Source organism: Temnothorax longispinosus, chromosome 1 (genome assembly GCF_030848805.1).
Source record: "Temnothorax longispinosus isolate EJ_2023e chromosome 1, Tlon_JGU_v1, whole genome shotgun sequence".
Taxonomy (NCBI): domain Eukaryota; kingdom Metazoa; phylum Arthropoda; class Insecta; order Hymenoptera; family Formicidae; genus Temnothorax; species Temnothorax longispinosus.
The window spans coordinates 21369868-21393803 of record NC_092358.1 but is presented as its reverse complement, the minus strand read 5'-3'; the positions used below and the strand labels follow the sequence as shown (position 1 = coordinate 21393803).

At 39.1% G+C, this 23936-nt stretch overlaps 2 protein-coding genes and 1 long non-coding RNA gene across 12 annotated transcripts in view; 1 reads left to right on the top strand and 2 right to left on the bottom strand.

The window, feature by feature from the left end:
* Positions 1-16801, bottom strand: part of LOC139816916 (phospholipid scramblase 2) — a 29869-nt gene extending 13068 nt beyond the window's left edge. For 2 of the 9 annotated variants that reach the window (XM_071784753.1, XM_071784778.1), the window contains exons 1-2: positions 14807-14947; positions 5969-6120 (exon numbers count right to left, since the gene is read on the bottom strand). In XM_071784753.1, the coding sequence (XP_071640854.1) occupies positions 5969-6089 (121 nt within the window). In that variant the 5' untranslated portion in view covers positions 6090-6120; positions 14807-14947. The other 7 variants (XM_071784766.1, XM_071784749.1, XM_071784745.1 and 4 more) reach the window with 7 other exon arrangements.
* Positions 1353-5510, bottom strand: LOC139816959 (uncharacterized). Of its 2 annotated transcripts, none has more exons than XR_011733116.1 (3): positions 2279-5510; positions 1963-2196; positions 1353-1490 (listed from the first exon to the last, which is right to left on the bottom strand). It is a non-coding gene; the product is annotated as an uncharacterized lncRNA (long non-coding RNA). The 2 variants fall into 2 exon arrangements; XR_011733117.1 differs by having other exon boundaries at positions 2283-5510.
* A 433-nt stretch (positions 16802-17234) lies between the features above and the next one.
* Positions 17235-23891, top strand: Rap2l (Ras-associated protein 2-like). The gene has a single exon (XM_071784786.1). The coding sequence runs from the start codon at positions 17275-17277 to the stop codon at positions 17818-17820; it is 546 nt and encodes a 181-aa protein (XP_071640887.1). The 5' UTR covers positions 17235-17274; the 3' UTR covers positions 17821-23891.
* Positions 23892-23936: the final 45 nt, after the last annotated feature.

Below are 23936 nucleotides of genomic sequence, written 5' to 3'. Positions count from 1 at the left end.
ATCACACTATCCACTCGCACTGGTCAGCCGCATCCCTCAGTAAACTCTCAAAACACGCACTAAGACCCTTTGACTTTCCCTCGGCAGTCTGAATGTTACAATGTTCTACTCACCGCATTTCTTACATTATTGTAGATTACTGCTCCTCAATTAAGCAAGACCAAATATCCCCATTGCTCTCATTCTTTTTATTTACTTTTTCTAATCTTTACTCACTACATTAAAATATTCTCCATTTCCCGTCATTGTCCTGGCAATGAGATGACATATTGCTCTGTCTCTTAAAAAAGAAATTCCCAATAAATCTCGAAGCATCCATGCTAGACTACATATAGAGCTACCGACGGGAATATCAACGAATGACTACCCTTCTGCACCCCCATACCGTGATCAGAAAGGAAAACGCGCCGCCCGTCGCTACTCTGAAGGGCGAGATCCATGCGAAGAACTCTTCGATGCTTTTTGTGTCAGTTGCCCCTCGCAAAACAACAAAACCGACACCAAACCACAAATACCAACCGACCAACAACACAACACAATATTTAGATATAAATAAGTCTCAGAGACCTGGTACAGTCATATTGGATAAGAATAAGAACGACAGATCTGCTCTTAAAATATAAGAGAAAAAGAACAACTCTTAACGAAAAATAAAAAAAAGCAACAGCATTGCACAAAAATTCAAAAAAAGAGAACACTAACATAACACAGAAAGCAGAAGAAGAACAACAAACAAAACAACAGCGAAAGCCGTCACCCGACACTCAATAATTTCAGGTCACAAACAAAAAGCAAAAAGCCTTACTAGTGGTGTTTTGGAGAGGCTCCAACCCTCCAACACGGAAGAAAAGCACAGAAACCCGAAAATACTACACAATGCAGCTAATTAACAGCCCCATGTAACCCCCAACACTAATCCCAAATGATACCAGACATAGGGTTCTACAGGAAAAAGTAAATGTACATGTAAGATACACTAAATAAAGTATAAAAATCCGATTGCCGAAATACTCAATATCATCCGATCTAATGTCTTCATTAAGTCATAAAAAAGTTATTATAGGTATCCACTGCGCAATTATCAAATCGTAATTCTGTGAATATTTATCGTGATATAAAATAGAAAATGCGATTATATATCATGAGATTATAATTTCATATTAATTATAATAATCTTGTAATTATACGGTTACGTAGAAAATTATGCGTTTATCATAATACAAATATATGAGGAGGCTATCGCGAAGAGTAAACGTAGCTCCGCTAACTCAGGGAGTAATCGTAAATCACACGCTCGAGCTTCGCGGATCTGGAATACATATATTCGCGCGCGGTCTCAAGAGAAGAGCAGTGTTATATTTATATCTCTCGACACAAAGTCGGGTGCTCACCTTGAAGCAACTCAATTTTCTGGTTCACGAAAAGATAATCAAGGCCCATAAGGTATTCCAAGCCGGGTGGATATGTCATACTCTGCGGCGACCAGCCACCTGAAAGCAGAAAAGAGCAATATTCGATAAGCGATGTTAATTCGACGCGCTATTTATTGCTCATGTAAATGATAGTATACATTCTTTAAAATCTATACATATATATAGCGGAATGTAAACGTTTATATGATCCTGATAAAAAGAATGATCGATTAAGAAAGGAAAATTGATATAAGTTTACAAAATCGTTAAGTACATTGGCCCCTTTCATTTACGATTATTCCTTTTATTAAATTAATATCCTAACAGCGCGTCACAAAAAATAAGATATTATATAAATGACGCATATATTTTATAGTTTTATAAATCTATATCGATTTTTTTTAACCACATAATATAAATTCCACTTTTAAATTCAACAAATAAAATAAATCCTTATTGATTGAAGCAACGATGCAGATATGATACACAGATGATATGCTTCGTAACAACGACTATCACGAAATACATGTTCGCGGAAAGTATTCTGTACCTCTGTTCCTCCTCTGTCAGAAATCTGATGTACCCTTTCCTCTTGGACTTGTAATAACGCGCCAACGTACTTTGGAAGAGTGTTCTCAGCCGTCTACGTATCTGGTCCAGCTTGACTGTCCACGAAGTTTCAAAGTACTCTGATTCCGTTGCACGCGTAGAACGCCGCATGTTTCGATATTATTCGTAGATCGCGCTTTTATAAAGCGTCACACGTTCGTGTCAACGTCTGGGACTGAAATTAAAGTGCCTTTATCGCTGTAACTCCACTATCGCGTACTCCACAATTATCATCACAATCTTATAGGGATATTTACAGACATTATGCAATCAAAGATTAAAGGCAGATAATTATCTGAACTGAGAGAATGCTCAAAATTCACTGTTCCAATCCAAATAGCTTCAGAAACTTTTCCTTGAAGTTCTTGCCACTTTCCAAATTTCTGCCTAAAACTTTCGTCGCTGTTCCGAGGATCCTAAAATTCTAAATTCACCCTTGAACTCGGCTCTTTTCGAAATTCTTATCACTCTCATCCATCATTTATCACGATTGTTAATCTCACGAAAATTACTGCTGCGTCGATCCGAGACGTTTGCCAGCAGCGTTCGCAAGTTGTCGCAATTGCTTTGCTAACGTTCTCCACCCTCCTCGAGACGAGGGAGATAAAACTTTTTCCGCGAGTATCCTCGTTTCTCCCGGCTCGGATTTTTCTCCCTTTTTTTCATTTATCGCTTAAGAGATAAATATGAAAAACAATGCGATATATCAAAGCTATGTCGCATCTAGTGGTATATACATACTTGTTTTTCACGTCGAGGAAATTAATATTGCAAAAAATTCACAATCTAATGTTAATATTTTCTCAATTAAGAGAATTCCAAGAGATATTCATCAAAAAAGGCGGAAATTATTCAAGTCGAGAATTTGTTCACCATTGTTCACCAAACTTGTCCACCAAAAGAATTTTAACAATTCGATCTGTTGACCATTTCTGTGGATTCAGTATATCTCACTTCCTGTTTCTTTTACATGCCTCTTCAAAAATTCCTTTTTTTTATCTTCTGTTTTTTATTTATACACTTTATTTATACAATTCTGAATCCGATTTCAATCCTCCTTCTTCTCCTTTCTCCTTTTTTCTTCCATTTTTCCACTTTTTTCCCTTTTCGTCTTATCACTACTAACCAGGTAAAAGGCAAACAATACACTGATAGACTCGAGTGATCGCACTGTGGCTGTCGGTGCTTATCAGAACATTTCACGAGTCAAATACACGGCAGAATAATCTTTTTATCTCGGAGAGCAACAACACGCCGAATGGAAACACGATGTTGCCGATCGCAACGACCGAAAAGTCCGTCGTCATCGTACAAACACGAATGATAACATTGTATACGACTGTCTGGATGACGATGATACGTGACAACCACCGTGGACGGTCATTATCTACTTTATACTAATCGTCGCTCCCGGTGAGCAACTGGCCATGGGACATATACCGTCCGTGAATCGTCCTTCTGCATAGATTGCACACGATCGAGACACGATAGGATATACACAGAGCTCGAATTTCTCGTGGTGAGCCGCAATTACGCGCGATAGGGGCAATATTTGGATTATGATCGTTGGATGTGGAGGGTCACGAATGTCCTCCGACCGTGCCTATCGCAATTAAGCGGCACGATCATGGAACAGACGTGTTCCGTGCTAATAGCGTCTTTAGGTCAACGTTATACGATCAATTAGAAATAATAATTACGATTTAATTCTAATTATATTCGAAACCTCTTCTCTCTCCAGTTTAATAATTATATATTCAATATCTTTATAATTTGGAATATTTTGTAATTATGTACAAATTGTATACATGAATACACATATAAAGATAGAGATATTAAGGGGTAAAACCACTCTAGAATTTTCAAAAAATCGATTTTTTTTTTATTAAACGATGCTTTAAGGTCTTAGAAATAAGGTAAACTTGGTTTCAAAGCTCGGAAAAATCTCTATTATCCCTTTTTCGTAATCCGTCTGCCGCCGCGTTCACATCTGTGAATGGTGAAACTGAAACTTTAAACGCGTTTTTCTCGAAATTGCTTTTTTAAAGTCGGGCGGAATCAGAACTCGAACACCTTTTATCCGATTGACTTGAAATTTTGAGTGAAACTTTACAATAACATTATCTTTAGAAGTACCTAGGGATTTTGCGATAAGTTGAACAAAACTTTTTTTATAAACAATTTTGTGCGACATTTTTTAGCGAAAAATGAAGCACTTTTTTCCAACACATGCACCATTCTTACAAAAAATATTTCGCAATTCCCCTAGGTACTTCTATAGAAAAACTTACATATTTTTCAAAAATCTTTGAATTGTTGTTCCAGCTCAGAAATTATAGAAGCTTCGATTCCGCCCGTTGGACGCCTTCCGCAAAAAGGCACTTTGGAGCAATGGCTCTGGTGCCGCCATTTTGGCAATAAATAATTAATAAAAAATTTTTTTTATACTTTAATATATAGATAATAAATAGAATTAAACCGATTTTCATTTATGATTATTGTATTTCTGAAAAAAATTATCAAAAATTAGCTTTTTTTGGGACTCTAGAGTGGCGTTACCCCTTAATTTTATATAATATCAAATTGATAAAGTGAAGATATATTAAATATATAAATTAATAGAGAATTCAAATAGCTCGTTATAAGTTAAGCTCTGTAAGAAGATTAAAATACGAGCAAAATAAGGATGTTGGTTTAAAACAAAAACTAGTTTATTTACAATGGTATATTAAAAACAAGTACAGTTCAATTGTTTTTAATATACTGTTGTAAGTAAACTAGTTCTTATTTTAAACCAACATACTTGTTTTGCTCGTATTTTAGCCGTTGATCTTCTTACATACGAGAAAGAGGAGGGAGAGGAGGGGGAGACAGATTTAAATATAATTAGAATTAAATTATATCTCTTAAACACGACATAAGACATAAGATATAGAGCAATTTTTGTATTAAATGCATACATATTGAGAGACGCGAACACTAATCTTATTGTACGAATAGCATCTGTTTAAAATAATATTCTCTCTATTCGTGCAAAAAACATCGTGAATGAATTAGACAGATGTGGGTTCAACAGCTGGCGATAATAAAACTGCCTCGCAATTTCGCGCTTCGTAGCGACAAAACGTAGTTCGAAGGAGCAAGCAAAAATGCTCATATACAATGGAAAACTTACGAGTTAGATTTAACGTTATCTTCTCTGTTTCTTATAATAGCAGAGAAATTGCTCGACGATGACGCAAACTTAGATCAGCGCCAATTGCCATGGATAACTAATGTGCCTCGATATTATTTTCCTCTAACGTGACTTTATCTATGCTAGCTGATTTTAGCGGATCTAAAAGAGGCGCCGGGAAATGCTAATCCCGCTAACAATAAGTGAACCTCGTGAACGCAGCTGCCCCCGAAGAATTGCCGGGTCAACTAAATTTTCTTCCTCTTCATCTAGATTCGAGGCGATGAGAAAAGAGCAGAGAAACGCGGTAATCAGGCCGAATTAACCGCCGCCGCCGTGGTTGACCCTAAATATTAGCGAGAGTTAAGTGGATTTTTATTCTGTCGCTTACGCTTTAGTTACGACGAAGAATCTAATTTAGCCGGGAATCTAATTAAAGTTAAAACACGTGTACAGGAGAGACTCCGTTGTTACAAAAAAAAAAAAAAAGCAGCGAAACCGGAAGATAATACGAAACGCATTTATTTATTTTAAAGTATTTTTTAAACTGTTTGTATTCACCCTTCCCGAAATAAAGATTTCGCAGCAATATCGCTTCCAAAAATTTCGATTGGATCCTTATAGATCTAGGGGCGCTATTGACTCCGAAGAAACTCGTATAAGTCGTCGCAAGCGTTATGTGTTTCGTGCGATTTAGGGCCTCACACGTCAGATCTGCAGATGCGACGTGTCGGTTTTCTCGAATCTCGAAGAATAACGTCTGCTTTTTTACCTGGCGACAATACCGGCATCGGCACGTTTGGTTGCGGCGGCGGAGCTGTTGCGATAGGTGGCTGCATTTCCTCCACCCCCGATAGCGGGGGATACGGTGCGTCGTACTTTTGGCTGCTCATTCTTCTACTTCCGGCTTACTTCTCGTCCCTCCTGTGAACAAAGCAAACGAAACCGACAGGGTCAACCGGCGGGTTTTCAATGGATTGCGCAAGATTTTTTGGAAAGTCGAGAAAAAAAGGAAGAAAAATGAAGCCTGAATGAATGAAAATGAACGAAATGAGCGAAAGACTGCCGTGTTGTAATAATAAAAATGTATAAAGAACATAAAAAATATTAACAAAATAAATAATAGTAAACGATTCGATTTTTAATTTAGATCCTTCTCAGCTTAAGGAATACAGAATAAAAATGTAGCTATACTAATAATAATAATAAATTAATGCATAGCTAAATTTCTTAATTGATATGTTTACCTTAACTTATGATAAATAAGAGACAAAAATCCTGTGTCTGATCGTAGATGTTAAAATTCAGAAAATTTATGTCTAAGATTTGAGATTAATTTTGCAATTACGATTTATTTACCGTGAACATTTAAAAAATTAATTTTTGTACTACATAAATAAGAATAATATTGAAAGAAACATGCGTTTGCGTCTCTCCTACCGACGGAGAGAAATCCGAGGAGGAGGTGTTAGTTCTGAAACGAGTCGACCGATGACGGAAGCTGGCTCTGGCTGGCTCGCTCGCGTGCTATGATACCAGGCTCGCGTATGATACTGTTTATGTTGAAATTGTTGGGTCATCGTCCCCGCGTATCGCCGCTCGCGTATCGGTATTCGCGTCGTAAAGGTCATTGTAACGCGTATGTACGCATGTAATTCGCGTGCATGTGCACAGTGAGAAACAAAGAAGACCTAGCGTCGCCGATAACACTTTCTTTTCATTGATAACTATCCTTTGTTCCGCGATCTGGCCCGCCTAAATCAATAGCAGCACAGTTGTTAAGTAGGAAACAACATTTGGAAATTTCCTTAATTTCCATGGAAACGTAAAGTTTCCTTATCGGGAACATGAGACCTTCTTATTTACGGCGAACAAGAAATTCTCTTCTACCTTCCGTCCTTCTTGATTCGGGATTTTTATCACGCATGTTTCGGAGAATTATCGACACACGGAATTTTCGGAACTATCCGCGTAACTACGTTTTTTATTTCAACAAATTATAAAATGAGATTTGTCGTAAAATGTTGCAAGCTTATTTTAGATTTTATATCTATCCCGAATTTTTATAGAAAGTAAAATTCTTATAATAAATTATGCGCAAAACGTTAGAACATAGAATTAAAAGTATTGAAAGTTAGAACGCATAAATTAGAATTTACTTTATTGCATCTTAATCGCACCTTTTTCGTATTCGTAGATTCTTATTAGTCATGAGTTTTCATTTAAATATTGTTTTTAACCCGTTGAGGTCACACCTAAAAGTAACGTAGAGGTCACATGGGGTCCAATGGACCCCACAACAGTTTCCATTTGCGTTCTTTTTGATGTATCGACTCAAACCTTGAACTGGAATTAATTTATGACTTCCTCTTGATAATCCAATAATTTAAAAAATTTTTTTATGTTGAAAAAACGCGAGGAAAAAATTTTTTTCGAGAAATTTGACTTTTTTCACAAAAATATTCATCAAAATTTTTTAAAATAGAGCAAAAAAACTTTGTGCGTTTTACTCTCTAAATAGTATACTAAAAAAAAAAAAAAAAAAAAAACTGGGGCCCACTGGACCCCATATGACCTCAACGGGTTAAAATTGTTATGTTGCATTGTTATGTTATGTTATTGAGTTATGTTACAACAAATTAATTTATTTTAACGAAATTGCCGTTGGATTTATGACACTTAAATTATCAAATTATCGTTAAGACGCAGTAATCAGCACTTTCGTCATCAGCTCGGTCATCAGCTACTGCTGATTACGAAATTACGAAGAATTATTTTGTAACTTCAATATCAATTGCTCATCATCTATCGTTCGAAATATTCGTTTGAGGTCAGCTTTATTCACTGCAACAATAAATGTAAAAATAATTTAGTAATAATATTGTATATTATTGTGCATACTATGCATATACTACATAGATATACTAGTATACATTCTACAATAATGCACTAAAATTAAAACTTGTAAAATTGTATTAAAATTATTCCAATATAATTATATAGTATGTACTGTGTATACTATACATGCTATACAGACTATACAGTTATTATATTGGAATAATTGTAATAAAATTTATACGAGCTTTAATTTTAATGTATTACGCGTATTATCTCAAACGAATATTTCGAACGATAGATGATGCAATTGATATTGACGAATATGTTACAGAATGCTGCGTAATTCCGTAATCAGCAGTAGCTGATAGTGATCACCGCGCCCGTCCTTAAAACGATAATTTGATAATTTAAGCGTAATATATATTATACGTATTAACAGCAAAATATATGTATAAGTATAAAAATTATTCATTCAATCAATTATTTTTCTCTCTCTCATTGTGTCAGATATGCTGAAATTAAAATTTGCAAATAAATGAAATAGAATATTTTGCGATGAGCAAGTGAGGTGAAAAATTCGAGTTCCACAAAGGTGTCCCTTTGTCTCTCTCTTTTTTTATTTTTTATTTTTTTATTTTAGACGCTATTTTTGCGCCGGAATTATAACGGAATTCCATTGCATCTCGCGAATCGCCGGAGCAAGACGAAATCGCTGACCGCCTACGTCACTGAACGTAGCCCCACGTGAACATTATATCGGATCGTACTACTTTTTTAACAGCCTTGAATGAAGGTTTTATGAAGCCCAATTGACAGTTTCCTCGTACATTCGTTTTGGCCTCGATTTTTTTATCACTACAATTTTTACAAGGTGTCACGCGGCCGCATTCGGGGGCTCGCGTATATCGGGCCCCAAGTCGATATCTGATATGGCTTCCGCAGAATTATTCGAGTGTGAACATTTATTCAAAGAATCTTTCTATCCAAAGACACTTCGTATCTTAAATTCGAAATACGAGATTCGAAGCGTATTTTCTAAATCCTTAATTCTCTAAATCATAAATTCGAAATTACAAATCTTAATTTATAAATCTTATTGTTAGGCTTAAGATTTCAAAAATTAAATCTTTTTCTAGATTGTAAATTCTAGAAAAAAGGTTTGATTTTTGAAATCTGAAATAAAATAAAATGTGATATATAAGACATATAAATACGTAAATAGAAACAAGTAATAAAAAAGAAGGTATAAATTCTATCTTTGGAGGTTTAATTGTAAGCACAATAATATTTTCTATATTTAATTCTCTCGAACAAAATGCAAATGTCAAAGAAGATGTATTATGCAACACCTGTTGACCCTTTAAAGCTTCACTTCGATTGGAAACCGCATATATTGGACCTTACATAAATGAAGTCGTATAGGAAAAAAAGAGGTAAAAAAATGTATAAAAATAGTCCGCAGCAATCTTGTTCGATCCATAAATGTCCAAATAAGCAATACAGTTTCTTTAAATTAAATGATCTCTTTACACGATTCTATTATTATTCTATCTCATAATATTTATTATCTTCCTTGTGTACATGATTACATATATTTCAAATTCTAAATTACTATTTTAATACCTGAACTCTTCCTGCAATTAAAAAAGTTTTAATTGAAAAAAGCTTATGGTTTAACATAAGTATGATATAAAGCTCGTGTTGCATGATATTCCTCCGCGTAAGTCTGATACTATAGTTAAGAGTAACAATCAAACAGACAATGCTCTTTATTTTATTCGCCGTACACGCTCCCCTCCGCGCACCATCTGAATAGACGCTTTTATCTTCACGTTGACGCATGGGACACGTGTTCCTGGTGGTACGCAATGCCGGCCGAGATTACGAGCGTTTAATATCGAAAAAACCACTCGATTCGAGCGCAGAGGATTCATGACTCATGCCCTTTTCGAAACGTACCGTCCGATCTCGCTGCGCGCCGTGTGTCGCAGCCGCAGCTCTTAAAAGTCACCTTCAACTTTTCCGAGGCGTCCATCATCGATCGTTTGAATGTAATCTCGTAAACTATTACCTCACCTACTCGCCGTCAATGAATGAACGCCTCGATAATGTCCTCGCGCTGTATCTGTAATTGGAATCCGCGAGAAAGAGAGAGCGCGCGAGAGAGATATGAATCGCAATTGTGGGCCGGAAATAGGAATTCGTTGAATGCGCCCGAGCTATGAAATGTATGTCGGAACCTAAAAAAAAAGGCAAGACAAAACCTCGCAGGCAGATGCACGTCAAGATCGTTCCCCGATCATTTCCTCGACGTTCGCTAAACGTGTGATTCCCGCGGATTTATCACGGTACATTTCCACCGCGCTTTACGAATGATTATGCAATCTTAAATTCTTGCGATTGCAGAGGGATCTTGGCGATGGATCTTCAGAGAAAACACGAGAGCAGAGACGAGACATTCTTGCGTCTACCTCGCTTTTACCTCGGCGGAGATCTCGGCTCGAGCTAAAATACATGTGCCGTGCCAGAGATCTTTGGAAAGCGTCTAAAGCTTCTGGAAGACGTTCGGCGAACAGTTTGTGTTTATTTCTACCAACGTAGATTAACTTTAATCTCGCGGTTTAACTGACTTTTTATCTTTCCTTATGTCCATTTCTACCGATGCAGATTAACTTTAATCTCGGTTTACCTTACTTTTTATCTTTTTCTAATTCTCAGAACTAGAAAAAGATAAAAAGTAAGTTAAACCAAGATTCAAGTTGATCCGCATCGGTGGAAATGAGCATTAGTCCTGAAAATTAAAAGATAAAAAGTAAGTTAAACCGAGCAAGTTGAACTGAGTGAGATTAAAGTTAATCCGCATTGATAGAAATGAACGTTATTTGGGCAAGAAGAAAAACCCTGAGCCGAGAGTAAGCAGCCGGCTCGACCACCGGGCGCACAGTGGTCGGGGCAAAGCGTGTGTGATGCATTGCTAAGTTATGTACACTTTCATCGGCGGTGATGTCATCCGTTCCTCGCATGTGTATGCAACCTGTGCACATATGTATGCGCGCGTGTGCGCGTGAGGAGAGACTGCGTCTTGCATACCGCAAGGTCGCGAGACCGGACCCAGAGCATTATTTCGCCGCCCGGAGCAACCAAATTCCTCCCTTCCCCGCTGATCCCATTGAACAGATCTACCGCTATGAGTAGGCATTCACCTCGCCCGTAGAATTTCACATCCTCCTTTCATCGCGGGGATATTTTGGGACTTTAGAACGTGTCGTCAGTTGTATCTCCCTATCGGTCCTCGGTTCACGACCGAAAGGAAAAAAAAAATAATTTTTTTAAAGAAATCTTTGTTACCCCACGTACATGAAGATTTACGAGCGGAAGTGTATCTCAACTTGGTCGCCCCGTTATTTTAATGTCACGATTATTCCGATTGACCCGACCTGATATTTCGAGAAACATGTTCTCACGAAAAAAAAAACAAAAAAAAACTAATGGCTACGAGAATGTCACCTGTGTAAAGGTGCAGTTGCAGTCACACGTATATACTCTGGCTTCGTCACTGTAAGGTGGAGATTATATTGAGTACACGTGATCTCACACACACACATACACACATATATGCTTATATAACCAGAGAGCTATACGAGAGCCGTGGTAGTAACGCGCACTTCCGGCTTCCAGGTGAAAGAAAGGCGAGTTAAAGCATGTAGGAAAGAGATGCGCTCTCGAACGCCTCTTCAGCGTGATCTATAATTATCGGCGGTATTTAACGAGGTATAGGTATCCCATGTCCGCGGCATATATTGCGGAATCAAAGCTCGCGAACCAACTGGTCGATAGCGACACAGTTTCCCGCAACAGCGCTGCTGACATCAACAATCAAGGCAGTGGGTTCCATTAATGCGAGATCTTTGTTTACGGAGCGACAGTTCTCCGATTTTTCACGGCACTTTTAAAAATAGTTCCTATTAAGGTTCCTCATTCTACGATGACAGACTTTTGTGTCCGCGTCGAATTGATCAGACAAGCCAAGCCTCTTTCAGCCAAGATCAATTGACAATTAAAGTTACAACTGAAAATAATTACAGTTAAGATTTTGAATGGAACTAAGACGCAGAATTCTGGAGTATCTTTGAACGGGCCTAATTTTCAGACACGCCGCGATGTAATTTAGGCTGGGCGCATACTATCAACTTTTTGTCGATTGACAGTTAAGTCGATCATTGAAAAGCTTAGAGTTATTATGAGAGCGTGCATACTTGTCGACTCGATATCGACTCGACTAAAAAATAAATAAAACAACAGTTGGATGACTTTTTGACAAAAATGTGGTAACACGATCGACTATCATCGACCGTGTTACCACACCCAGGAGTACGAAGCCGCGCATATTATCGACACAAAATGGTATCATACTTTCTAATACATAGGCCAATTAACACGGAAAGCTCGTTAAAACTGAATACACTCATTCTGTAATAATATAGTTCTCGATTAAATTGTTTAGTTGGTAAGAAATCGTTGGTGCTGCTCGACATCGAGTAAAGTCGATGTTAAGTCGATAGTATCCCAGGTAGCAGAGTGACGTCAAATGACGTCTAATTGAGGTCTCTAGACGTCATCCTGCTACCTGGGATGCGCCTATAGCCTTATTATAAAACGAAATTTTGTGTCACATTACATGACAAAAGAGACAGAAAACTTAGTAAAAGAATAGGTGAATAAATAGGTGTAGCATGTGTAACGATTAATAATTTATAAGTATGTCATAAGTAAAAAGCGTATCTAATCACGTATCTAATTTCAGATACGCGATAATGAGCATTAGTAAATATTCGTCGTGATACAGATTTAACAATATAATCGAATAATGCGAGGAAAACGCTTATCGGCAACGCTGGCGGGAAGCGCATGCGATTACAGACATAATTTTCGTACTCACGGCGGAAGAAGAACCGCGTGGCAAGCACGTCGAAAACACGTGCCCCCCTCGGGATCCTAGCCAGCGGAACGAACTAACGGGCGACCGGCAGCGAAACAACGGGAAAAGACGAGCCGGTCTCGGTCTTGCCGGCACCGAGCGCTCCCCGACTGGGTGATCGCCGATTTTTCCTCAATCTATTTCAAGGCTGTCAATTTATCTTTAGCGATTGTCACGCAGCAACGCGCCAATAGGCCTGTTTCGATTTAGCTGAACTTCTTGCACGGTTTATCTTTTCTTTTCTTCTTTTCACGTTGGCGGGAAAAAGAGAAAAGATGAACCGTGCAAAGAAGTCCAGCTAAAAAAGAACAGGTTTAATTTTCAGATACGCTGCGATGCAATTTATTATCAAATAAAATTTTGTGTCGCATTAAATGATAAAGGAGACGGAAAACTTAAAAAAAAAGGTGAATAAATAGGTGCATATATTAATGATTAATGATTTTGTGGATAACTTTAAGGGTGCGTTAAGCTCGCAAGAAAAAGAAAGATGAAGAAAATACTCGATTAAAAGCTGCCTCATTGATTAAAACGTTACAGCAGAATTAATCTCTCTTTCGCGGTTCTTCTCGATAACGCAAATTATACGATATCGCGTTATCATACGACCGATGATCACGGAAATAGTCCCGTCAGCGCGCGCATTCGTCATCGAGAATAATTCGTAATGCGTACGAGATGAGTCAGCAGGTCCGGTGGCGATTATGATAGCGGTATATGCTAAGCGAGAAGAAAGTGATCCGCGTGTTACCCGCGATCAGGCTAAAAATACATTCGTCTAAGCCTAAACCTATCGAAGTAGGACACCCGATATGGATATCTCTCATTTATATTTTATAACATGTCACGCCCAACGTATACATTTGTATTCAGTTGTATTGTGTAACTCACAATTATTAAAATAATTAATATATCTATGTATGACATAATTATTTTATGATATACATGTACATATCGCAAAATAATCATGATTCGTAACATGCTGTATTCTTAATCTACTCTCAATAGAAATTCAAAATTGTAAAAGCTGCGAGACAACGTTCATTTCCATAAATTGTTATTTCAATAGATTAACGGCGTAAGAAAAAGATCGTCTTGAAATAAATCAGGCACCGGTGCTGCAAAGCTCTAATATCATTCATTTGTGATGCACCCCGAGTCACGAGGCGCAAATTAGTCATTAAAGAACTCATTGTTGCAACGCCGCGCGCATCGCGGTGTTGTGGCTCTTTAAACATTTATAAAATCATACTACGGTTCTAAATAACGCGTTCCGACCCGCGTGATCTGGGCGATAAGAATACGAATGTTTTTCCGCGTGTACTTCGCTGTTATGTTTTTAATTTAATTATAATACAATTAAAAATGTTATATTATCTTTTTAATTATAATATGTTATATATTATATAGTTTATATTATAATACATGGTATTATTATATTACAAGTATTATATATCATATTTATTATATTGCAAATAATTACGACTGATAAAAATTATAATTATTTATATATTTGAGTGAGAAGAGAACCCAGTATATTGTAGGTAACTCAATTACTCCCACTCATCTGCTGTTCGTCCATGCTGTTTGTCAACGAGAGCGTCATCCAAGTTTTCGATTTGTTTTTAGAGCCAGCCAGCTCGTACCGTTCGCGCGCGGTATAACCTCGGTGTGAATTTACGACGTCACGATCGAGTTAACCATGCGTACATGTGTGAGCGATACTGGACATACGGTAAACGTACTAGTAGTATATCGCACTCTACAACACAAACATAACGAGATGCAACTCACTCCTCCTCGGCTGCTTCCAGCTGCTTCTCCTCGTCGCAAGGTCGTGGATAGCGTTGTCTCTGGGAGATACGAGAGAGTGACACTCGTATCCGGTGGGCGAAGGCGAAGGGAAGCTCCCTGGCTCCTGCTCCTCTGCTCCTGCGGCGGCTTCGGCTCCGGGCCGTCTTCCTCGCTCCCCTCTCATACCCCGCGAAATTCACGAGTCCGTTTCTCTTCTGCACTTTTTACGCTAAAATTAGAATTTCCGAATATTATTATCGTAGCGTTTCGCGAAGAGGAGGCAGTGGCACACCGCGAGCGTAGAAATCGCGGCTAAAACAAATCTCATCGCTATCTGTCTATCTATTTAATCGCCGATTCTCGCATTTTGAAAAGAAAAGAAGAAAAGGCCGCGAGTGCAAAAAGCATAAGGTTGAACAGATGTCTCGATCCGGTCGCCATGGCGGCACGCGATTGGCCCGGATTCACCGGAACGGCCAATCAACTCGCGATCCGTTGAGAACGCGTCTTGAAGTCGTCGGCCTTCCCGGCGCGGCGTCTCCACGTTCTATATGGAGTGAACCGCGCGTAACTTCATTCCTTCGCCGTTATTGCGTTATTGAGATACCTTTTTTTTTCTTATTTGAAACGGGCTCTGGAGGTAATTACGGTTCACCTGCCAATAATTATTTTTAACTCGTCACACGCACGTCAGTGCATTTGAATGACACTACAGCAAAAAAAGGAATTACTGCTATTTTTCCAATGTTAGCGACACGGCCGCGGATGTGATTGCTATAAGGCCCAGTTTCACAAGTGTCGGTTGGACATCACAAGGGGGACGAAAGAGACGAAGAGTGACTTAACTGGGCCTAAGGCCCAGTTTCACAAGTGTCGGTTAACTTTTAATCTTAGATTAACTCACTCTTCGTCTTCTTCTAACGTCCCCCTTAGAAAAAGACGAAGAGTGAGTTAATCTAAGATTAAAAGTTAACCGACACTTGTGAAACTGGGCCTAAATGTATACATTTCTACCGATGCAGATTAACTTTGATCTCGGTTTAACTTACTTTTTATTTTCTTCTAGTTTTAAGGATTAGAAAAAATAAGTTAACTGAAATTAAGTTAATCTAGCATTAAAATTGACATTAGACTTCAATAAAGTCGTGCCGAACGTTGTTGGTTTCAATTTAATCCACGAAACGGAGACCCTCGATATTTGTTCTCGTTTAGCAAGTGAACATTGCACTTTCAAAGTCTAATCTAAAAAGTGTACTATATAACGAAAACTTAGGAAAACAACCATACTTTAATTCAGAAGGTTGTAAGTAAAAAAATCAAAAAGTTTTAGAGTCAACACTCCACATCTATGCAATTAAAAAAAGAAAACATAAACTGAGCGTTCGCCTCACACGAGGACAATGGAGCGGGTTGAAGTGTACGCTCCGGAGTTTTACTCCGCGCAATAGAACGACGCAATAGAACAACTCGTCTTGGCGGCAAATGTACATACGTGCGGATTTGCCGTATATATGCACTCGAGATCACGAGGCGCGGCCTGTGGACATTCTAGAGTACACGCACAGTCGATGATCTGCGCGACGACGTGACGTTTCGTTCGAAGAAAAGCCCGACGGCGACGATAAGATGGCGGCGTCGCGCACGTCAGATCGCGACTGAGCGCGGGTGGAGGGAGGTGGCTAGGGAGGCGCGGGGGCGCGGGGGGGCAGGGGATCGGTGGCAGGCAGGAAGAGGAGATAGACGGCACGGCAGGCGGGCGGGCGAGCGGGCGAGCGGACGACGACGAGCGAGCAGGCACTGCACTGCACACTGCATAGATAGTCACAGACGGGAGTCTGTGTCGTCGTTAATACGTGCCTGCGTATAGAGCGTACGGCCGAGGCCTGGTGTCGTCATGCCCTGGCGTAGCCGCGTAGTCGCCGTAATAACGAGGCAGCCTAGCTACGAGGCGGCGCAGGTCGATTCTCGTCACGCGTGATTCCCCGTTTCCGCCAGCCCCCCAGGAACCCGTCGCCGCCGTTTCGTCGATGCCTTTGTTCGCGGCCGGGCGGAGGAGGACGGGCGCGGATTGTCGTCGCGACGACGAGCCGAGGACGAGGAGTACGAGGACGAGGGCGAGGAGGAGCACCAGCGGCGGCATCAGCCTCGTGCCCTTAGCCTAGCTAACGGCCAGTGGAAGTGAAGTGTACCCGCGGAGAGAAGGTGCGGATAATCTCGCCTCCGTTTATCTCTATATCCCTTTCTCTCTCGCGCTCGCTCTCTCTCTCGCCGTTTCTGTGTGCTCCAGTCTGTCTATCTTTCTTTCTCTCACTCTCGCGCACTCTTTCTCTCTCGGGTGAAACGGCGCTCCACACCCCGGCGCGGTCCTGGACACGTCTAGGAGGTGGTGGCGACGTCGTAGAAGGAGGCGACGCAGAGGAGCCGACGGCGGCGGCGGCGGCGGAGTCGACGACGACGACGACGGCGAGATGCGCGAGTTCAAGGTGGTGGTCCTCGGCTCGGGCGGGGTGGGCAAGAGCGCGCTCACCGTCCAATTCGTATCCGGTTGCTTCATGGAGAAGTACGACCCGACGATCGAGGATTTCTACCGCAAGGAGATCGAGGTGGACAACTCGCCGTGCGTCCTCGAGATCCTCGACACCGCCGGCACCGAGCAGTTCGCGTCGATGCGCGACCTCTACATCAAGAACGGCCAGGGCTTCGTCGTGGTTTACAGCCTGACGAATCACCAAACCTTTCAGGACATCAAGGCGATGAAGGAGCTCATCACCCGCGTCAAGGGTACGGAACGCGTGCCGGTGCTACTCGTGGCGAACAAGCTCGATCTGGAGCACCAGCGAGAGGTCGGCACCGAGGAGGGCCACCAGCTCGCGCAGCTCTGGGGCTGCCCGTTCGTCGAGGCGAGCGCCAAGAATCGCACCAACGTCAACGAGATGTTCGCCGAGATCGTGCGCGAGATGAACTTCAGTCCCGAGAAGGAGAAGAAGACCTACTGCTGTTGCAGCGTCCTCTAATACTTAATCAAAATCCACGTTCGCCCCCCGGATTATTTACCCGCGGACCGTACTGAGGTGATGGAAATATACAGTGTGTACAGTGCTTCGGGGAGAGGGCACGTCGACGTTAATTCGTCGGCGTGTCTCTTATGCGCCGTTCTGCTAAGGATTCTCTTCGCAGCTCTCGCTCGGCCTGCTGAGGAACGTGCTGATGGAGGATATAGTGTACAGTGGCTTTCGGGCAGACCCCTCGTCAGCGTGTTTCGTCGTCCCGAAGAATCTTTCCTCGAGGAGCCATCCTTTGGAAGATCCTTCGACCTTGAGACGCACCATGCGTTTACCAAGGCTAACTTATGTTGGACGCTGTACGAATTTTCCAAAATGGGAACTGTGGTTCTCTTCTCTTTTCTAATTCTCGGAAGACCGTCCGGCGAGCGGCGGCCGTTAAACACAGATATTTTATTATACGCGAATAGTATTATGTATGTAATATTATTGTAATATATATACATATATATATTATATATATATATATATATATATATATATATATATATATATATGTATATATATATATGTATATATATAATATAGATAGGATTTAAGAGAGAGAAAGAGCGAGCGAAAGGTAGCTTTTCCTCGGCAAAAGGACCAATACTCCGCTCGCGAGAAAGGAGAAGGTGTCGAAAACCGTAAAACCAAACTCGATTATCGGCTTTCTGCTCAATTTCAGACAGAACCATCGCACGTAGGTTCGCGTTCTGGTCCACCCAAATCGAGACGGTGCTGCGCGGAGAAAAAAAAAGAAAGATATACGCAGACTTTGAAGGAATCACTGTGATGGTCGTTCTAGCATGGTGATAAGTTCAGCGATAACAAGCCAAGCTAAAATGTTTGAGCGAGGCTTAATCCCGTATGTCGCATAATTTGTATGCAGTCGTGCGAAGGCTACGCAATCAAATCCATCTTGATTCGATGAAAGTGGTTCGGTTTTGAGAGTACTCTTCTCTGTGCAATTGTTCTGTGTTAATTTAAGCTAAGGAGGCTGATTAGCGAGATATATATCGTCTGAACATTTTTGTACGAGACGTTGTTAGTGACAATTTACACAGGTTTCACCTGATTTAATCATTTGAAATGTCTTCATTGTTCTTAAGGATAAAAATGTTTTAAAACAAATTATTCAATTTAGGAGTCGTTCTAATGGTAACACTTGTCTCCTCAAAACTGGAGTAACCAGTTTTCGAGGAGACAAATATTATCAAACCCTCGATACACTGTTTCTGAAACAGTCCAAAATGTTTCGAGACATTTCAAATGGTCGAATCCTGGTCCATCCTGTATGTCGGTTGTACAGTCCTAACATTGAACTATTTTATTGTGCGTAAGGCAGAGGCACTGAGAAATGAAGTTTTTGTACGCGACACCTCAGTGGTTAAACGGATAACCCAGCTGTTGTGAGATTTCTTGTGATCCATTTTGTAGCAAATACTAATATCTTTACTTTCGTTTCGCTTTAATGTCTGTTCTGAGATGTTTGATACAGCGCAATATCGTATTTGCAAACTCTAGATGCGCAGAAGTGAGCATACTAATGTCGCGGTGATTACAAAATCGAATTTCAATAAACTAAGGGCCAAAGCTATAAAGACTTGCCTCTAGTTCGTTGAAATCTAACGTTGCAGATAATATTATACGATGACGGGAGAATATTAGGAGAAAAACGCGTTTCGTAAAGAGCTAGAACGTAATAATGTCAATCTAAACATGTAATTTGTAAGCTTTGTACGGTTAAAAAAAAAAAATTTGTACTACATAGGCCGCAAGACTGCACATTCGATCACCATGGGGGATTGATGACGGTTTTTTTTAAACGAGTGATCTTACACACCAATGACAGAGCACAATAGTAGAATTAGAAATCTCTCCGGAAGATGCGCCGGTTTCGCATTGATCCCTTCAACTGCAAAATCACGTACGTGCTATTATTCATCGCTCACAGCGACGACACCGATGTGAAAAGTATCGTAATAGAGCAAGACTGCAAGTTTTTTTCAAAAATATTTTTCTCATCCTCGAGGCCTCGTGAAAAATCACAGGACATTCGAATGCACTTCGCTAAAAAATTTTCCGCTAAAAGATATTTAAAAGAGAATAACTGTGAATGTTCGAAAAAGCAGTTGCAATACTTTTCGTTGTTGGCATCGCTTTCAAAGAGAAGAAATCGATAGAATCTCGCAGTCCGAAACTGTCGTTGAGTTTCCGAATGTAAAAAGAAATCGATGGGATGTAAGAGAAGCTAGAGAGCAAGCAGCTCTCCTCGTAAGATTGATCGATTTTAAAATTCCGAAAAAAATTACACACTTATTTTAGAAACGTAGAATTACTGTTCGCCGAAATCGCAACGTGAAGATATTCTAAAGCGGTTATAGAATTTATTTATAAAATTAATTTATAGATTATTTCACAATCACTTCTCGTTGCGTACTTAAATATAATTACGCTCTATAAATTATCTTTAGATTATTCGTACATTTTATTTTTGTATTTTACGTTGTAATTTCGATAGACAGTAATATATTACTTGCGTATTTCCCATGATATACAAGTTACAGAAATTTCTTTTTATAGTTCCGTCTCGTTTGTTCTTATTGTAGTAAAAAAGTTCGACGGAATTATTTTTAAACGCTTGATTAATTTCATGGATAACCGTACAAGCGATACACAGATAATGTGTGTAATTTTTCTCGTGTGATTAATATCGTGTTATCCGATGTTAAATATCGCTTCTCGACGAGCGTAGCGTAACAACATTCATTATACATTATTCAATACGTTGTCATTTAATCCTTGGACGCATGAGGATTATTTTTATCTCTTCATGATATTCTCTCAGTTTCCATCGAGATCGAATCTTTTCTTTCTTCTAGATTTAATTTTTAGAGAAACCTCAAACTATGTCCTATTGGACAACACTTAATTGGAATTTGTCGAGTCGACTCGAGTTTTTCGAGAGAATTATCAGAAGGCCGCGCGCATATCCGAGGGTTAAATGCCGAAATAAAGAATTGACGAAGATCGTTCGAGATTAGTTATCTTTTTACCGATTTTACCGAAGGATATTGTCACGCTTCTGCGACAAGATTGTATTTGTAATTTTGTACAGCCTCCGCATCCTAATTTGTAACGCGGCGTTATAAATTCTAACGCAAATTTGTATCGTATGATTCGTATACGCGCGATACTATTTTCCAACTTTCGGAGAAAATTGCGGGAGTTAAGAGTTGAAGAAAAAAAACAAAAGAATAAAAAAAAGATGAGAATGAACTGATGTACAGTATTTCTACGATTGGTAGTTAGAACGTTCTTAGATATCGGGAAGAGATAATTGTTCATATACTTCGAGTCTTCGAACACGCGTGTAAATTTTTGAATAGCGCAAAGATCCCTTTCGGTGCACTTTTTTCGAGCGGTGCTCTCCGGTAGTTTATTCCGAGCTTCGGTTTTAGAAAGGAATAAAAAGAAAAGAAAGAAGGAGCAAAAAACAAAGAAGGGAAAAAGAATTCGCTGAGGCGCCGGAAACCGCGCGGTCGCGCGAGTTATCTCGCGGTTCGCGCGCGTCGAGGAGATGAAGGATAAGAGTATAGGGCGGAGTGGTTTTCGCGTAGCCGCTATTTTGTCACAATAACGTTGGAAAATCCTTAGTCTCGCTGTGATCCCGTAGTCGTAACTCCGCACCTTTTGTATATCGGATAACAATAATCGAAGTCTTCACCCGGCTTCGATCGGAGGGCCTCTTTATAAAGCGTTTTGATCGTCGTCGCCCGACTTGTATCACACTTTCTTGCGTTTTTCGCCTTGTTTTATACACACAGACACACATATATAACATATATATACACGTACACACGGATGAGGTGCAGATCACAAAGGACGCACAAGGCCGTCGTCTGCCTAGATAGCTCACCAAGTATTTGATATACTTGAAAAATCTATTTATATATTTGTACGAGGAGAGAGAAAGAGAGAGAGAGAGAGAAGAGGTCGCACCGCGTGTCTCTCGCGCGTCCAATTCACGAGATTGATCTACGCTACGGCTCAGACTCTAATAATAACAGAATAATTTTTATTTGGTGAACTATCGCGGGCGGAGAAGAGCGTCGAGAGAGCGAGAGAGAGAGAAAAAAGAGAAAGGATTGCGCCATGCCTGAAGTCGGCCAGCATATCACATCTAAGGACCAGAATTGTTTCTCTCTTCTTCACTTTGCTTACAATCGGCGAATCAATTATCTTCCTACGTGTCGAAGAGAAAGACCGAAAATGACAGATACAATAATGCAAGGATGTGTACACCGTAACGCGATTCGCATACAGTTGCAGACACTTTGCGCACTTTGTTACGCAACCGGGTCACGCACATATTAATTGGAGAAAAGATAGAAAAAAAAGAACAAGAAAAACACCACGATTTAGATATGTGTATATCGGCCTTTCAGTACTACTACCTGCGTATATATATATATATATATATATATATATATATATATATATATATATATATATCTCTGATATATTGAGTACGAAATGCGTTATATATTTTTTACAATGTGAAGAATGTAAATATATTATATAGCGAGTCGAAGTATATATATATATATACATATATATATATATATATATATATATATATATATATATATATATCAATAATAAAAGGTAATTTTCTTGAAACTTCCGAAAAAGATGCGAAGTATTTCAGAGAATATCTTTTATTCGCAAAAGAAAAAGAAAATGTGCATTGCACAATGGACTAAGTGCAGTCTCGCTCTTTCGTGCATAATTGCGTAGAATGTTAATAATTGTGTAGGATCTTATTATAATTATAATTTGAAAAAATCACATGGGCAGGCGAAATTAAAATGCTGCAATACAGAATCATTTCCTTTTTACTGATTTGCTGTTGCTGTTTTTTTTTCCGTCTGTTCGTAGGAAAATATTGTCCGCTAATAATTATTTTAAAATGTATCCGAATTACCTCAATCATTATTGCATAATGTGAAAAATTGCTCGCTTAATTATTATTTTAAATTATGCTCGAATTATTTACAAGTATTTTCGATCAAAGAGTATCATCAAATATTTTTTTATTAACTGGACAATGAAGTGATAGATTTAATACGCTTTTATGTTGGAATACCAGCACATGAGGATCTAGTCATGAGCGAATGAGTTATGCACTCATAAGTCGCAATTATATTTGCATTCTTCGAATATTTCCCGAACAGGAAACAATTACCGCGATTTCTTTTCTGTTTCTTTTTTTATCCTAGGCTACTGAGATATTGTTTTGAATTTAAAAATGTATAGTGAAAACATTGAAATTGACTCTTTTAGGTTCTGTCCATCTGATAATTTTTTAATATTTAGGTTTTAATTTTACAAGAGATTTAAATAGTCTTTAAAATAATGCACATTTTTTCTTTCTTCGCAATTTTTTTTGTTTTACTTTTCATCATAGCAATGGTATTTGGCACAAATATAGAATTTTTAAACCGATAGCTTGCTATCAATTAGATATCCTGCGCCGAAAAATCAGCGTATACATCTTTTTTCGGACTCAAAAGAGAGAGCGTATATTTATAATCTTGCAGTTTCGACCGATTTCCCTTTAAATCAGTTTTTCCGAATCGTGTTGTAAATCATTTACAGAAAATCAATTTAAAGTTATTACTTTTAAGTTTACAACATAATAATATTCCTGTTGTAATGATCGAATTTATTAGAGAATTATTCGTAATTTAGTTTATACGATGGCAAAGTCTCACATTTGTGATTAGGGAAAAAGATTCAATTAAGCTAACGCTCGCTATACGTTTTAATTTTAAATAAAATTTTTTTATATTTTATTTCGTATCTTGCACGTGTATTTTATTAATCGATCGTCAGTCCAACGCTTATTACATGTATATATTCGTTATGTACACGAGGTAGAATCAAGTTCGATTTACAATAAAAAATCAAGATGATTTTCTCGTTATGACGGAAAAATCGTCGAATGTGAATCAGTCTTTTTGCACAATTCAGAAAAATATTTTATTGTCTCCAACTCCTTACATATCTATCTCGAAAAATGC

What these genes read in the sequence shown, in the direction of transcription:
- Rap2l (XM_071784786.1), top strand. Translation starts at nt 17,275, where the DNA reads ATGCGCGAGTTCAAGGTGGTGGTCCTCGGCTCGGGCGGGGTGGGCAAG.